This window comes from Lepisma saccharinum, chromosome 1 (assembly GCF_977018435.1).
Source record: "Lepisma saccharinum chromosome 1, izLepSacc3.1, whole genome shotgun sequence".
In the NCBI taxonomy this organism is placed as follows: domain Eukaryota; kingdom Metazoa; phylum Arthropoda; class Insecta; order Zygentoma; family Lepismatidae; genus Lepisma; species Lepisma saccharinum.
The window spans coordinates 11,396,236-11,412,169 of record NC_139229.1 but is presented as its reverse complement, the minus strand read 5'-3'; the positions used below and the strand labels follow the sequence as shown (position 1 = coordinate 11,412,169).

The window sequence follows — 15,934 nt, the reverse complement described above, 5'->3', positions numbered from 1 at the left end:
GAACAAGTGTACCAACAAAAGCCAAAAATACTCTTTTGAGCCTGTTTATACATCTATGCTATTAGAACAGGCTGGCCACTCTAGGACCATGATAAAATTCAAGTATAATTCCCGGTTTTCAAGGCGAACTTTCCAAAAATTCAAGGCTCCAAGCAGATGTTTTCTCTATTTCAACCTTACACATTAGCGCCTCTCACCAACCACACACACAGGTATATTAAAGAACAAAAAGAGTCTATGAGATTCCAATGTATCCAAAAATTCCAATTTAATTAAATTAAAGAGTACATATACATACATAATATATAATTTAAGGTGCGGAGTTTACATATGTCATTTCACATACTCCGACTCAAAATACATCTACAAAAATGAGTCACAAATGTTACGGGATACATTAGTCTACGAAAAATTGCTAATTGTATGAGGATCTCAAATTCAAATGTCCCTAATCAATTTGAAGATATCTTATCTTACCATAATCTTCTGTCTGGCAGATAGACTGTTCTACAAAGGACACTAACAAAATAAACTGATTGAGAGAATCGGTTTTATTTTACACACACCTTTCTTTTCCTTCCTCGATAAAAATAAATGCTGAACTGTGAAAAACTTGCCTCAGAAATTTATAAATATGTATAGCTTCAATCAGATTTGGATTAATAAAAATTGCAATTTTTCACCATCTACAGAGAAAAATTCAAGCAGAATTCAAGCATAATTCCCGGAGCCAATAATTCACGCATAATTCCCGAAATTCCTGGTGAGTAGCCACCCTGTAGAATCGTTACATCTTCATTCTTTTCTGTTTTATCCACGTTTAAAATGAGTCAGACCTTTTGCAGATACCCTGACAATTACACGTAACCACAATTTAGGCAAATTAAAGCACAATTACCTTACGCCCGGATGCTTGCAGGCTGCTACACTTACTCCCTTCACACTTCCATCATCCACCAGCATTCTGCTAGTGGAAAGCCAGTACCACAAATTTGCGAGGGTTTCATCTTCTGCCAAGTCGCCATTCACAGTCAATTGCTGCTGTAAAGGTATTTTAGGAAATATTACCATGATGTCTTATCAATTCAGATAAACAAAAAACAAAAAACAAAAAAAAAAATTTCTTCCACAGTAATGACAAAATAATTTACAGTTTATTTGCATAATGTAACCCAATAGTGAACACTGAGAAAAATTGTTGTATGCAATAATATTTTACTAGGATTGAGATGATGCTGATGTGTCAGTTGTATCAGCAAGAGTGCCTGCAGAGGGGGTACTTGCCCCCTCCTGAAATATCAGGAGAAACTTCACAAAATTTGAATGGTGAAATTGTAGCGTGCAAACATGGATGAGGGGTGTCATGAAAGACAGCAGAATAAGTGGTCTCTGTGCATCGTGAAAAGAAAAAGACAGAAATGTTCACCAACAAAGTGATAGATGTGTATGGAAAGGAAGAGGTCAGATCCAGTTTCTAATTAAAGTATGTTCAAGTCTGAATTTGAGATCATCATCATGGTATTTTAAAGTCCATTTCAATTTTATGATTTGTAAAACAAGAAACAATAACAAAAGGTAAAGTATGATTTTTTTTTATGATTGAAGGCAAGATGTGAAATCATACTCCCCCCTTCTTTGTACTTAAAAAGAGAAAATTTTCCCAGCCTGGGGAGGGGCTGTTTGCCCAGATTGGGGACAAGGTGGGGAATGCTTGCATTGGGGCCTCCCTGGTAATGTAGTGGTAACGTCGTCACCTTCTAATCAAGGGGCTTCAGGTTCAATACCTGATGGAGGCACATTGCACAGTGGTTTGCATCTCACTTCAAACTGTACATCCAGTCCAGATTAGCCCATCTGTGCACAAAGTGGAGTTAAAAACAGCAATTCAATTCGATGCTTGTATAGATAAAATGCAGTAGGTAGGGTGATGCCTATGCAAATTATCCTAGTGGGAGGGATGCTTTATGTGAATTTTCTTAACTGGGGATAGCATCACCCATGCTTCCCATCCCTTTGAGCACTGCTGACCCTCCCCCCCCCCCCCCCCCGAGAAAAAAATATTCTGCAAGTGACCTTGGTATCATTATGGATATCCACTGGAATTTATTTACTGATACCAGCTGATAATTTTCTGGCCATTTGGTCTTTCATGTAAAAATTACAGACAACACTTGCACAGTCTACCTATCCTCGAAATTAAGCAGTTTGATTGATTGATTTGCTTTATTTTACTTCGCTTTTTGTGCCACTTTTGGCTAATTTGCGAAGAAGGAGATGAGTGATGATATGATGAAATTGATGAATGGACACTCACAAACATCCATGCCCAGGCTGGGATTCGAACCCAGGACCCCTGGCATTGTAGCACGATGTGCTAACCACTCTGCTACGAGGGGCAGCTATATGCAAAGTTTGAAATTTCCATTTAATTTACACCAATATTATGGGGGGGGGTGCATTTTATGGTAACATAACAGGTATTTTAATATACTGATGTAATTCTTGAATAAATTCGAGCAAAACTTTCATAAATTGGTGCATTGTGATGGCCATAGGAGGAAGCCGAAAATCAATTATTATTTTTATAATTTCGATTTTCTTCTTCTTTTAAGTTGCATGATTGGGAGGTACAATGTATAAATTCCTCTGCTAAAAACCTTGCCACTTTGGAGAAAAAAAGTGTTTCTATCCATATGACAATTAATTCTCAATCTATGATTTTTTTTGCACTTTGCAGCAAGTTTGAAAAGTGCTTGCCCACAAGAGGCAATTGCTCACTAAAGGTTAATACACTACCAGATAATATGCAACTATACTTACTTTCAGTCCATAGCCAAGTAAGGCTCTCCTCTTCATTTTCACAGAAATGTCATCCAGGCAGCCGTACTCCGAGTCCTTCTGGTCAATATACTTCAGTGTTCTCCTTCCACATGTCCAAACAATTTTACTTGTTGGCAACCAATTTAATGTTATCCTGTCAAAAACTGCATAATCTGTTAAGGAACCTGCAAAATACATATAATACACAAATCTTCATTACCACATCAAATGATTCAAATTTATTATGTAATGTGAAAAAAAAGTCAACAAAAACAAACAAAAAAAAATACTGTACCTATGGTCAATCTTTCAAACAGTTCACAAAAATGCCAAATGCTACTTTCACAAGGTCTTGTCATCCTGAAATTTAGGCAAAACACAATATTTTTTGGAATGTTTTATTTGTTTCTTATCGGATCAGTAGAATATAAGTTATAGATAGAAACAAGCAAATAATGTATGTGCCGACCCCCGTGGCAGAGTGGTTAGCACATTGTGCTACGATGCCAGGGGTCCCGGGTTTGTATCCTGGCCTGGGCATGAATATTTGTGAGTCCATTCATCAATTTCATCATACCATCATCACTCATCCTCATCAAATTAGCCAAAAGTGGCACAAGAAGCAAAGTAAAATAAAGCAATTCAATCAATCAATCAATCAAATAATGTACGTATGTGTGTGTGCTCAACCAGGACTCAAGCCTAACTCTCTGGCATGACTCTACCAAGTGAACTATAAAGCGTTGAACTTCAAAGTGAAAAAAACAACAACAAAAAAAACCAGTTTAAAACAAAGATGGCCGAGTAGTTCAAATGATAGAGAAATGCCATATGTCAGGAACCTGGATTCTAGTCCTGATCGATGCTGCATTTCTCACTTAAGTTTCTGTTCTCTGCTACCCCAGTGTGTGTCAAAACATAAGCTACCATTATCAGTAAATTCTACATCAGTACTTGATCCACATCAGTTTAATTTTCATGTAAGTTCATCCCTACTAAAAGATAATTCACTTAATATTGACACAACCACTTTACCTGTTAAGGCAATAGTCAGCAGTCTATTTTCATGCTCTGGATGCCAAGTGAATGAGGTTACATAGCTTGAAGTCTCTGGCTGTATATTTCGTTCTATAACTGAAGGTTCCACTTCATCATTCCCAACCACTGTGTGCTGTATATCATGCAGGCCTATTGTGAAACTATCTCGAAGAAGAGATCCAAGCAAATTGCACCTGTAACGAGATAAACATTTAAAATCATAAACGAATTTACAAGCCTGTTTCTTTTATTAAGCATAAATATCTGAAATGTATCAGGTGATTATATATAAATTTGGGCCGATGATTAACAATATTACATGCGTTTCTTTTAAGGCTTGGCTGGACCTTTGGCTGATGCTAGGCAAGTTGCTTTCAAATTTTCCTCTCCTTTCAGTGTCATCTAGATATCTGTGATGGGAAATAGGTTTATTTTTACATGACATGTGGGTTGAAAATAAAGTAGTGGCAACATTGTCAGGAAAAGGTGAGCTTCAATCCTCTGTAGAAGTGCAAAGCATAAATAAAAATAAATAAATAACACCGTGCATGTGATATAAGGGTGAGCAATGCCAGTTTGAGCCCATGTCGATGTGTGGAGTGCCAAAAGTGGTCAGTGCAGTGAGTGTTGTTGTGTATGTAGAAGATTGAAATGAGGACCATTTTGTTCACCATCCTAAAACATGTTTGCCAAGGTAAAACAGAGATTTTGGATTAAACTGCAATGGGAAAGTGCATTTCTTTAGGAGGTTGCAATGCATCAGTTAGATAAACCTGAACATGAGAAAATTGCATCATGCTGGGTTCTCGATATTGTCACCAATGTGCAACCATCAGCTATTGCTACAGGCTTCATACAAGTATTGACCACATTCTCGTGCATTTTTGTCATGGTCAAATCTGAATTTTGATCCAAAATCGCTGATTTACCTTGGCAAACATGTTTTAGGATGGTGAACAAAATGGTCCTCATTTCAACTTCGTACATACACAACAAAACTCGCTGCACCGACCACTTTTGGCACTCCACACATCGACATGGGCCCCCAACTGACAATGCTCACCATCTAATAGCAGATGCATGGTGTTATCACCTTTTTCTGACAGTGTTGCCACTACTTTATTCACAATGCACGTACAATACATTCTAAGCCACTTTTTTTAAAGTTGTAATGTACATTCTGATATTTTTACGCACATATGAATCTCATCATCTTATTCATAAACTTGCAGATGCAGGTCAGGCGAAGACAGCCAGTTAAAAAAATTCCATTTTCAATTTGGAGTCATAAATGAAGGGATTATGAATTTTTGTTGAAATCATGTGGCAATACCTTACCTCGTGGGTGACCACTGGACTTTCACAACAGGTTTATTTTGCATCAGTGTCAGTATCGGCTTCTCAAAATTTCTTGTGTCCCAAACTGATATCTGATGATCAACAAATGTGGCTACAAAATGATCACAGTGTGGGTCAACAGTTACTCCATACACTGCTTTTGTTGGTATAGTGTTCACAGCCTTTGTGGAATCTGGAAATAATGTATGTGTTTTTTAACATGTATATTCTAAGCAACAAAACTACACAAAATATAAAACAAACATGCATTTTACTAGTTCAAATTACAATTATGTTGTATATAAATGGATAATATAATACACAGTGTTTAAAAAAGAATCATCCGATTTTGAAGTCATTAAACTCAGTACCTGTTCGCTAACACACATCGAACAATGTACTGTTAGGAAGAAGATATTTGTGAGTTCCACATGATTGCTGGCAGGTAGCAGTAGCACGCTCTCACCAGATTCAAGCAAGATGGTGACGTCGCAACAAAAAGCTTTCTGTGTACTGCAATTTGAAGTGTGTGAATCTGTTACAACGTACTGCACTTTGAAGTGTGTGAATCTGTTACAACAGTGCAGCATGAATTTCGGCGACGGTGTGGTGTTGAACCTCCTACCGCACAGAGTATTAGACGTTGGTACAAACAGTTCAAAGACACAGGTTGTCTGAGCAAAGGGAAATCAACAGGCCGTGACTCCAGACATGCTCGCATCTGTATGGGAAGAATTCTCCTACCATATGGACATATGCCGGGCATCCAAAGGGGGTCACATTGAGAACTTATGAAAATTTTATCATACAAATAAAAAAATTGATACACCTATGAAAAGTCAGTAGTTTGGAAACTAAATGTGGGAAGGACTTTATTCATACAAAAATGGAGCACATGCTTACTTCTTGAGCACATGCTTGGCTACAATTTGAGTTGATGTTTTAAGTCTACTTCACACACAAAGGCTAATTGGGATCCGAATCACCATGAGCCTCCACCAGGTGTCGAACCTGATACCCCTTGATTACAAGGCAACAACATTACCACTACATCATCAGGGAGACCCAAGAACTTTGTAAAAACAACACTTGTAATAATAGAATGTGCTGCATATTGTATTAAATAGTGAACAAACGGTATAACAAAGAGCACAACAGTGTCTTTGCGACATTGAATTCTGCTTACTAAAGCTTCGTGCATTACTTACCCCTCAGATCCAATAATTTCAAATGCTTGTTGTTCATTCCTAGCACCATTGTCTTTGCCTGGTGGTTAAACCAAGCCAAAGAATTTGCAGTTTCTGATAAGCCCAATTCTGCAATAGGCTTTACTATTTCCGGCATGTGGGAGCCCCTTGATTCTATCAGCGAATACTTAGTAATGTCCCACAGCAGAACAGAATGATCGGCACGGTATTTATCCAGGCCGACTGCAAGGAGATTCGAATCGAGGCGGTTCCATGACACTACATTGCATTGGCGAGCATGTTTTGGTGCTGAAAGAAACAGAAGCAACAGGATACAAATTCTGTCTTATTTATTTATTATTATACACATGCAAGCACATGGGGAATTACACATACAGGGTTCCTATTCATTTTATGAGGCTCAGTCAATAAATAACGAGGCAGAGGATATTTCACAATACTTACATAACGAACCTCAGAAGTATTGTCCGCTGCTGTTTAGGCATTTATCCCATTTGACACCAGTCGCAAAAGGCATGCTCGTAGAACTCCTTTGGCTGCTGTTGGAACCAATTGCGCTTGTACTCTTTGATGTTATCTTCCGATTGAAATTGTTGTCCCCGCAGTGGTTTTTTGAGCTCACCGAAGATGTGGGACTCACGCGGGGACAGATGTGGACTATAGGAGGGGTGCCTCAGGACTTTCCACTTAAATTTTTTCCAGACATTCCTTTGTTGTGTTGGCTTTGTGTGGTTTAGCGTTGTCGTATAATAGGACGACACCATGAGAAAGGTGACCAGGACATTTCGATTTGATTGCCTTCCTGAGCTTCGTTAACGTTTCACAATACCACTGGGCATTGACCGTAGCTCCATGCTGTAGGAAGTCGACGAGGAGCGGTCCCTTGGGATCGAACAAGAACAAAAGCATGACCTTGCCGGCACTAGTGTGGAGGGGAATCTGCGTGCTTCCAAACACGGAATGACTGGACACGGCCGCTGCTCGGTTAGCAGCCTTTGTGCATACCTTGCCCGACACATAATGCCATCTAGCGGGGAAAACGCATGCGAATCAGTTTCATCACACCTGCACCTCTATCTCGGGCCCGTCGACCCATTTCTAACTACCATAGTTTTGGTGTAATATCCTCTGCCTCATTATTTACTGACCGAGCCTAATACCATACCATTACAACTAGTGCCTACTTCCCTATATGCAGGAGTAGAAATATACAGGGTGTTCAGCTGCCATTGCACCTGGAATTTTTCACTGGGCATTTGAGTTTGCTTGTCAAAATTTCCATTATGAGTAGCATCAAATAACAAGTACAGTACGTGTTATTTTAATAGTTGTGTGTTTTCTTTGTCAAGTATAGAATTCATTAAGAATAATATTCATTCTGTTATAAATTTTTGCACTGTTGCTAGCCAAGTTTTTAAATCTGCAGCGATATGGTAGAATCGGCCATCTATTAGAATGTATTGCATAGTTATTCATGCTGTTACCGGTAGAGCCTTTTTTTAGGAAGGCCAGTCCGGAGCAAGAATTAATTACTTTTACTCTAATCTTGTGTTAACAGTTGGGCTGAAAAGTTCGTAGGCTGACTCATAGATGGCGTTACTAGAATTAAATCCATGTGATTTTTACTTAGTACTAACCTTCAAAAGATACGTGTATAAATTTCACAGCTGCCGGATAATTAGTTCGTGAGATATAGCATTGTGAGTGAGGCAGCTTTTGTTATTGTGAAAAAATGGATAAAAAAGAATTTCGTGTGTTAATAAAGCATTGCTTTTTGGCGAAAAAAATGCTGTTGAAGCCAAGTCTTGGCTTGATAAACATTATTCGGACTCTGCACCAGGAAAATCAACCGTTGAGAAGTGGTTTGTTAAATTTAAACGAGGCGAAGTGAGCATCGAAGACTATGCATGCAGTGGACGCCCCAAAGAGGCTGTTACCGACGAAAACATCAAAAAAGTCCACAAAATAATTTTAAATGATCGTAAAGTGAAGTTGATCGACATAGCTGAGATTATTACATAGCGTTGTTGGAGCGTTTAAAGGATGAAATCACGAAAAAACGGCCCCATTTGAAGAAGAAAAAAGTGCTGTTTCATCAAGACAATGCACCGTGTCACAAATCAATGAAAACGATGGCAAAATTATATGAATTAGACTACGAATTGCTTCCCCATCCACCATATTCTCCAGATCTGGCCCCCAGTGACTTTTTCCTGTTTGCAGACCTTAAAAGACTGCTCGCTGGAAAGAAATTTAGCACTGATGAAGAGGTAATCGCCGAAACTGAGGCCTATTTTGAGGCTAAAGAGAAATCGTACTATAAAAATGGCATCGAAAAATTGTATGACCGCTATAATCGTTGTATCGCCCTCGAAGGCAACTATATTGAATAATAAAATCGAATTTTGTCAAAAAAATATTTTTTACTATGTTAGCCTACGAACTTTTCAGCCCAACTGTTAATTATAAATTAAATGTTTTAAATCACATTCCATAGCTTTCTTAGCCCATATTTGAAAATAAAACATGCTGTCTGAGAATAACAGACTGGTGCCTGAATTATTTTCAGTTTTGTCTACCCTGCCTATATGTAGTTGTAACATGCACCAAATGTAATGTAACTGGACAAAAGTTGAAACAAAAAAACATATTACAGAATTACAAGAAAGACACTAACCCAATTCCTTTCCAATGAGACTCCCTGCATCGTAAGCAGATGGACTGAAGGATGTGAGGGCAACTTTTCCATTTGCCTGACCAACAGCCAACAGAATATCCGGTTTTGGATGCGGATACACATCCACACATTTGATATAGTGGTGGTTGGTATTTGTTGCCAACAGAGTGGCACACAAATTTTCAGATATCCTGATATCTAAAACAAAAATGTGTAAGTTGTCAAAAATGGATCATATGTTCATATGTACTATATTCGATAGTTTTAATTTTGCCTAGTAAAGCATAATAAATAATAATTAACTCATATTTTTTTTAGATTTCCAATCATGCCTTTCAGTGAAGTTATGAAAAACGTCATGGAGGCATTTCATGGAAAGTGGCCCTACTCATGTAAATATCAAAGTGAATCAATCTGGAAATTATTATTGTTGTTAATTGCATTAATTATTGATGTTGTTAAGAACATCAACTAAACAGGAACTACAAAATACAGTAATAGAAAGGGCCAGCTCAATACAAGATAGAGAAATGATAGTGAACCCAAAGAAGAGTAAAGTAATGCATATATCAGGGGCGACCAATGCATCGCGAGAGGTAGCCCGTGGTGCTCTGTCATATACGGATTTTATTATGCATAGTCACAAAACATTTTATTACTTACATTTGTATTTTCAACTGTTGTATCAGAAAAAGAGCTTTGTTGTAACAGTTAATTTCTTTCTTTGTTGAATCACATAATAATTAACCATAAAAAAATGTAAATATTCTTTGCCTTCTCTGTTCAGAGTAACCAACAATTCGTTATTGAACGACTGAACAATGCTAAACTTATTAGCGGAATTCAGTGTCAAGTGTCTGGAAACAAGTGTACTGACTGCTGAAAAGTACAAAACAGTTGTGCAATTTTTTTTACTGAATAAATAATAATAATAAATAAATAAGTAAATAAATAAATAAATACATAAAATAAAATAAAATAATCAATGTCACTTTTATGGTATTGGTACATTGCTTCCTTTTTTAAGCTCTCGTTGTTAGGTCTAATGAGATAAGTAGACCGCCAGTGATTCTTGAAATCTAAATTAGCCCTCAAACCAAAAAAGGTTGGTCACCTCTGGCATATATCAAAGCATGGAAACGAAGAGAGATTGGAAATAAAATGGCAAGGAGAACAGCTAAAACAAAAGAATAGATATGAATATTTGGGAACAATATAACAGGCAATGGAAAAGTAGAAGAAGAAATAAATAGCAGGGTTCAAAAAACAAATAAAATATATTACCAAATAAATAATACAATAGTAGGAAAAAAGGAGATACAAGAAAATACTACATTAAGGATTTATAAAACCATTATTAAACCAACAATGCTCTATGGCACAGAAAGCTTAACGCTCCAAAATAAGCATAAAAGTAAATTAACAGCAACAGAGATGAAATACCTCAGAAGAGTCATAGGAAAAACCAGGCGAGATAGAATCAGGAACACTAAAATCAGGGAACAGCTTCAAGTAGAATCAATTGAAGAGATAATAGAGAGAAGATCACTGGGCTGGTATGGCCATGTCATGAGAATGGGAGAAGAAAGAAAACCAAAATAAGTAATAGAAGCGAAACCAGAAGGAAGGAGAGAGAGGAAGACCTCGGATAGAATGGGAACAATACCTGTCAGAGATGGTTACCAAAAGAGGGAAGACATTAATGGAAGTTAAGAGAATGGCACAAGGTAAGAAGAGTTTCAGCAGATGGCTGAAAGACCCCGACGCCTAACAGCATGAAGGGGAAGAAGAAGTAAGTAAGTAATTGCATTAAGTTTAAATGTTTGTGAATGCATATAATTTGCACATTTCACCTTCATAAAATATATCCTTCATGTACAAATGAAGTCACACTTTGCTACATTTTTAAAGCATCGCACATTTTTTTCATTTGTTTACAGAACCCACAAAGTACTTCATAATTCTCTGAAATAATTTAAGGAAAAATATTTTAATCCAATCACATGTCTAGAACCTTGCATTTTGTGTGTGATTGGCTCACACAACACGTAATGTTGGAATAATAACACTCGAAAAAGTACTCCTAGTAGCGAAAACTTACAAGTACACTCAAATAAATGCATTTTTTCATGGATTTCTCATCTGTGTTTGAAAGCAAATTAGTAAGATTGATTTGCAGTTGGGTGTTCACATAAAAACTACTAAAGGAAGATTAGGGGAGGGGGGTTACGAGGTCACCAAAGTATGCATCTATAATATTACATCCTACCAAACTAACAACTTTATTTTGTTATTTATAAAAGATACTTACTTGATTGGAAAGCATTTTTAAGGTTGCTTACTTCATACAAATATATTTCTGTGCCCCATGTTATGAACTTGTCAGGATATGCTGTTAGCCATTGTACTTCCCATCGAACTCCACTCATGGCAAAGACAAATGCTCACCCTAAAAATTATACAACATTGACATTTAGTGTACATCTTGTACACATTGCTAGTTTCTGTAGCCTTGTGATACATCTACCAACTCTCAATTAATATAATTTTTTTTACAAGAAATAAAGACAAACATCACATAAAACACTGCCCCATTAACTTATGTAAGAAAGGTCCCTTAAACTCTTCCATAGATCTCTACAATAAACTACCACAAGATGTGAGGAAAGAACCAAAATTGATGATATTCAAGCACAAGATAAAATCAATGCTTCTGAAGCATCTTTTTTTTATTCTATAGCTGAATACATGGAAGCGACTTTTACATAAGACAAAATGTATATAATGTAGTATAATCACATATTACTCTTGTAAATTTAAATGTCAAATGAAGGTGGATAATTAGTATCACCTACAAGTAGGCTGTAATGTTCTATGTATATCTTCTCATGTTATATTTTTCTTGTGATTTTGATATAATACCAGAGTAAGACCCAATTTTTTACAATTTTTGACTATGTATTTTGTATTTGTAAAATATATTAATGTAGTATTGTAGCCTATTGTAATGTAAGTATTGACATGTCCTATATTACCATGTACTGTAATTTGTACACACCGGTAGTCCTTGGATGCAAATAAACTAAACTAAACCATAAAGAAAGGACCAAGTAAACAGATATCCAGAGGAAAGTTGGTATGTTATGCAGGCAGGTTGGTCTCTCTTGAAAATAATTTCTTATGCTGTTAATTTAAGCACACACACACACAGATTTTCACTGGTTGTGCAGGAAGCATGGGCAGTTTAAAGGAGACTGTAGAAGAAGCGGTCCCCCTTAGATGTCTAAAACTAACATTAAGTTATCAACTAAAAATTGAAAATTGTGATCACCTCCTCATTTTCAAGTCTAAGAAAGTGATTTCTCCTTTCAAAAATAAAATTTAACCCTTAACTTCACATGTGTGGTCTCACAGACCGCTAGCGATTATTGTTATTCTGTTGTTTATGCGTAGGGGTGGGGTAGGAGATCGCAGCGCTGTCTAGTTGTCCCTAGAAAAAAATAAACAAAGAAAAGCCTGGAAATGATCCAAATGTTTGGCATGAAGCTGATTTATGTGAACTAAAAACTTTTTTTGGTTTATTATTTTACTCAGCTATTTTCAAATCTAACAGAGAAGATTACAAATCATTTTATGCCATGGATGATACTGGACGTACCATATTTAGGTGCGTTGACTCTGCAACCTGGGCTGAATGCAGGCAGAACAATCCTTTAGCTCCAGTGTCAGAAATTTTTACAAAATTTATTGACAATTGTCAAATATTGTACAAGACTGGAGAATGTGAATGTATCGATGAAATGCTCGTAGCATTTCATGAAAGATGTAGATTTAAAATGTACATTCTGAACAAACCATGCAAGTATGGGCTAAAAGTCATGTGCCTTACTGATGGTTACCTGTTCAATGCATATGTTAATATGGGAATGGATTCAGATGGCCAAAATCTAAGTCCAGAAGAAAACATTTCCAAAAGCCAACTCAGACTGTGATTAGGCTAACGAAACCAATTAAACAGACTAACCGCAATGTTACCGCGAACAATTGGTTTAGCACAATCGAGTTAGCAACATGTTTGAAATCAAGAGGACCAACGTATGTGGGAACATTGAAGAAAAAAAAAAGTGAAATCCCAAAAGAATTCTTACCGGTTAGAAGCAAGGAAGTTGGTTTTGCAATGTATGCATTTACACATGATCTAACTCTAGTTTCATTTGTGCCAAAAAAGGCCAAGGCCATGATTATAATTTCGTCTATACACCATGATGAATCCAAGGATGGTGAAACAGGTAAACCAGAAATAATTTCTGACTACAATCAAACTAAAGGTGGCGTCGACGCCTTAGATGAGAAGTGTGCCAAGTATTCAACTGCTCGGCATACCCAACGATGGCCAATGGCATTGTTTTTCCACATTTTGGACATAAGTGGGGTGAATGAATTTGTTCTTCACAACTCCTACAAAGACAGTTCTCAAGTGAGCCGTTTTAATTTTTTGAAGATGCTTGCAAAGTCGTTGGTGACACTACAGATGGAAAAGCGAGACAACAACACCCACTTGACCTCCGAACTTCGTGGATCCATTCGCCTTGTGTTGGGTGTAGCAGAACCAAGATCAGAAATGGTTGGAGAGCGATTGGAAAAATGCAAAACATGTTCCACCTGTGACCCACAAAAGAAGAGGAAGATGCCTTATGTCTGCCATTGTTGCAAGAAGCCAATCTGCCTTGATTGATCTACCAAAATTTGCAAAAAGTGCAGAGAAAACTTATGAGAAGAAAAAAACTTGGACCTAAAAGTACTAGTGTAATTTTTATTGGTAAGAAATTACAATACCGGACCCCTCCCCGATTTTTGTAATATTTTGCATACTCACTAATTGAGGCCTCCCAATCACGAATTTGAAGTTAAAATTTGGGGGTCATGTGTAGAAATTGCAAAATAAGCGAAATTGAGTGAGGAAATTTTGCCGTTACAGTGCTATGAAACAAACATTTTTTATCGGTCCGTGATCGCAATTGACCCACAAACTATTCACAGATAGCTCCACGGACCATTCTCGGTAAGGTTAGGTTAGGCAAACATAGTTAAAATTTGGGGTCGTAGAACCATGCATGGGTAGCCCCACAAACCACACAGATAGCCCCAAAACATTCACGGTAAGGTTAGGTTAGGGAAGCATAGTTAAAATTTGGGGTCGTAGTAATATCAGGAATATATAAATTTCATTCTAAAACATAAAATATTGCAACAACCATTGCTTTCGTGGAGAAATCCAGGGTTTCTGTTCTGATCGCGGACCACTCAATTTCTACACGTGACCCCCAAATTTCAACTCCAAATTCGTGATTAAGAAGCCTCCATTAGGGAGTATGCGAAATATTACAAAAATCGGGGTGGGGTCCAGTATTGTAAATTCGCTCCTTTCAGTTTCCGGAAAACGGATTTCTTAAAATTTACAGGAGAAATTACTTACCGAATGCAGTTTCTTTAGACTTGTGGAAGTTCGGAGAAGTGTTCTCGGTAAATGTCTGTTATATCAGAGACACATTTCTTCATTTTTACAGAAGAAACTTCTTATGGAAATGAGTTTCTGTAGCATTTTGAAAGTTCGTGGAGGTATTTTCTCACCATAGAATGCTGCATAAGAAATAAGCAGTTTTGATATAATAAACTTGCATTTTGTGCAAAGCAACAACATTATGCCGTTGTTTCCATTAAGTACCTGCAGATGGCACAAGCATCGAAAGTCATGCGGTCTCGCCAGTGTTTCCAAATGTGCCTTTTTTTACGGATTTTTTTTAACTATGCTTACCTAACCTAACCCAACCTAACCTTGCAAGAAATGGTCTGTGGGGCTATCGTGAATGGTTTTTGGGGCTATCCGTCAATGGTTTGTGATGACATAATGAACATGAAAGTAGGTATTTTTTGGTTACGAAAGTTGGAAACACTGCATACCCACTCCAAATCGAAAAAACACAAGCATGATGTGCGATGATCCACAGCTGTGCATGCCATATTGTATGTTCCGCAATGAAAGAAATAACCAAAAGAATTACTCGTAATGTGAAAAATCGAAGTTATTTTTGTGTAAAAAGCATAATGGCACCTTCAACTATGTTCCACAATACACAATTGGTAAGTACAAACCATCCGAAACACAAAATATCCGATTTTAATGTGTCTCCGATATAACAGACATTTACCGTGTTCTCTCGCATCATTCATTGAATTTTGCCGGTAAATCATGTATTTTTCAATATAAATGTATGACCGATGCACAAAAGCTGTTGCATCCATTTCCTTCCAGCCAGTTGTTGCCTGTGTGTGATGATGTAATCTCGGTCAGTGTTTCCAAACATGTGTTTTTGTAACTGAAGAAGGTACGTTTCCGCAAATGGTTTGTGGGGCTATGCGACAATGGTGTGTGGAGCTACGCATTTTTTTTTCGAAACCAATTTTTAACTATTCTAACCTAAACATGACCCAACCTAACCTAACCTTACCGGAAATGGTTCGTGGGGCTATGCATCAAAGGTTTGTGGGGCTACGTAGGTATTTTTGGATGGAGTATGGTGGAAACACTGCATGCCGACTACGGTAGTGAAACTGTGACCGCCATTTAGCGCGGGAAAGGAACAAAAGGAACAAAACTTACTTCATACGTCGAAAATATAGATTATTTCCGTGAAAAAAGCAAAATGCCACCTTCAGCAATGTTTCTCAATGCAGAATACGTAAGTAGGAATATTGTAAGTGACATAAATAGCGAGTTTCAGGCGTTTTCCGGATATGGAAAGTTTACCAAATAGAGTAAAGGGTATTTGATTTTTTACAGTAATAATGATAT

General features: G+C 37.2%; 1 protein-coding gene across 2 annotated transcripts in view; it reads right to left on the bottom strand.

The window, feature by feature from the left end:
• mio (GATOR complex protein mio) overlaps nt 1–15,934 on the bottom strand; it is a 35,515-nt gene that overhangs the window by 18,342 nt on the left and 1,239 nt on the right. For both annotated transcript variants that reach the window (XM_083129186.1, XM_083129189.1), the window contains exons 2-8: nt 11,393–11,530; nt 9,082–9,279; nt 6,405–6,692; nt 5,197–5,389; nt 3,856–4,052; nt 2,821–3,005; nt 899–1,041 (exon numbers count right to left, since the gene is read on the bottom strand). In XM_083129186.1, coding sequence (XP_082985312.1) covers nt 899–1,041; nt 2,821–3,005; nt 3,856–4,052; nt 5,197–5,389; nt 6,405–6,692; nt 9,082–9,279; nt 11,393–11,510 — 1,322 coding nt within the window. In that variant the 5' untranslated portion in view covers nt 11,511–11,530. The remainder of the gene's footprint in view (nt 1–898; nt 1,042–2,820; nt 3,006–3,855; nt 4,053–5,196; nt 5,390–6,404; nt 6,693–9,081; nt 9,280–11,392; nt 11,531–15,934) is intronic.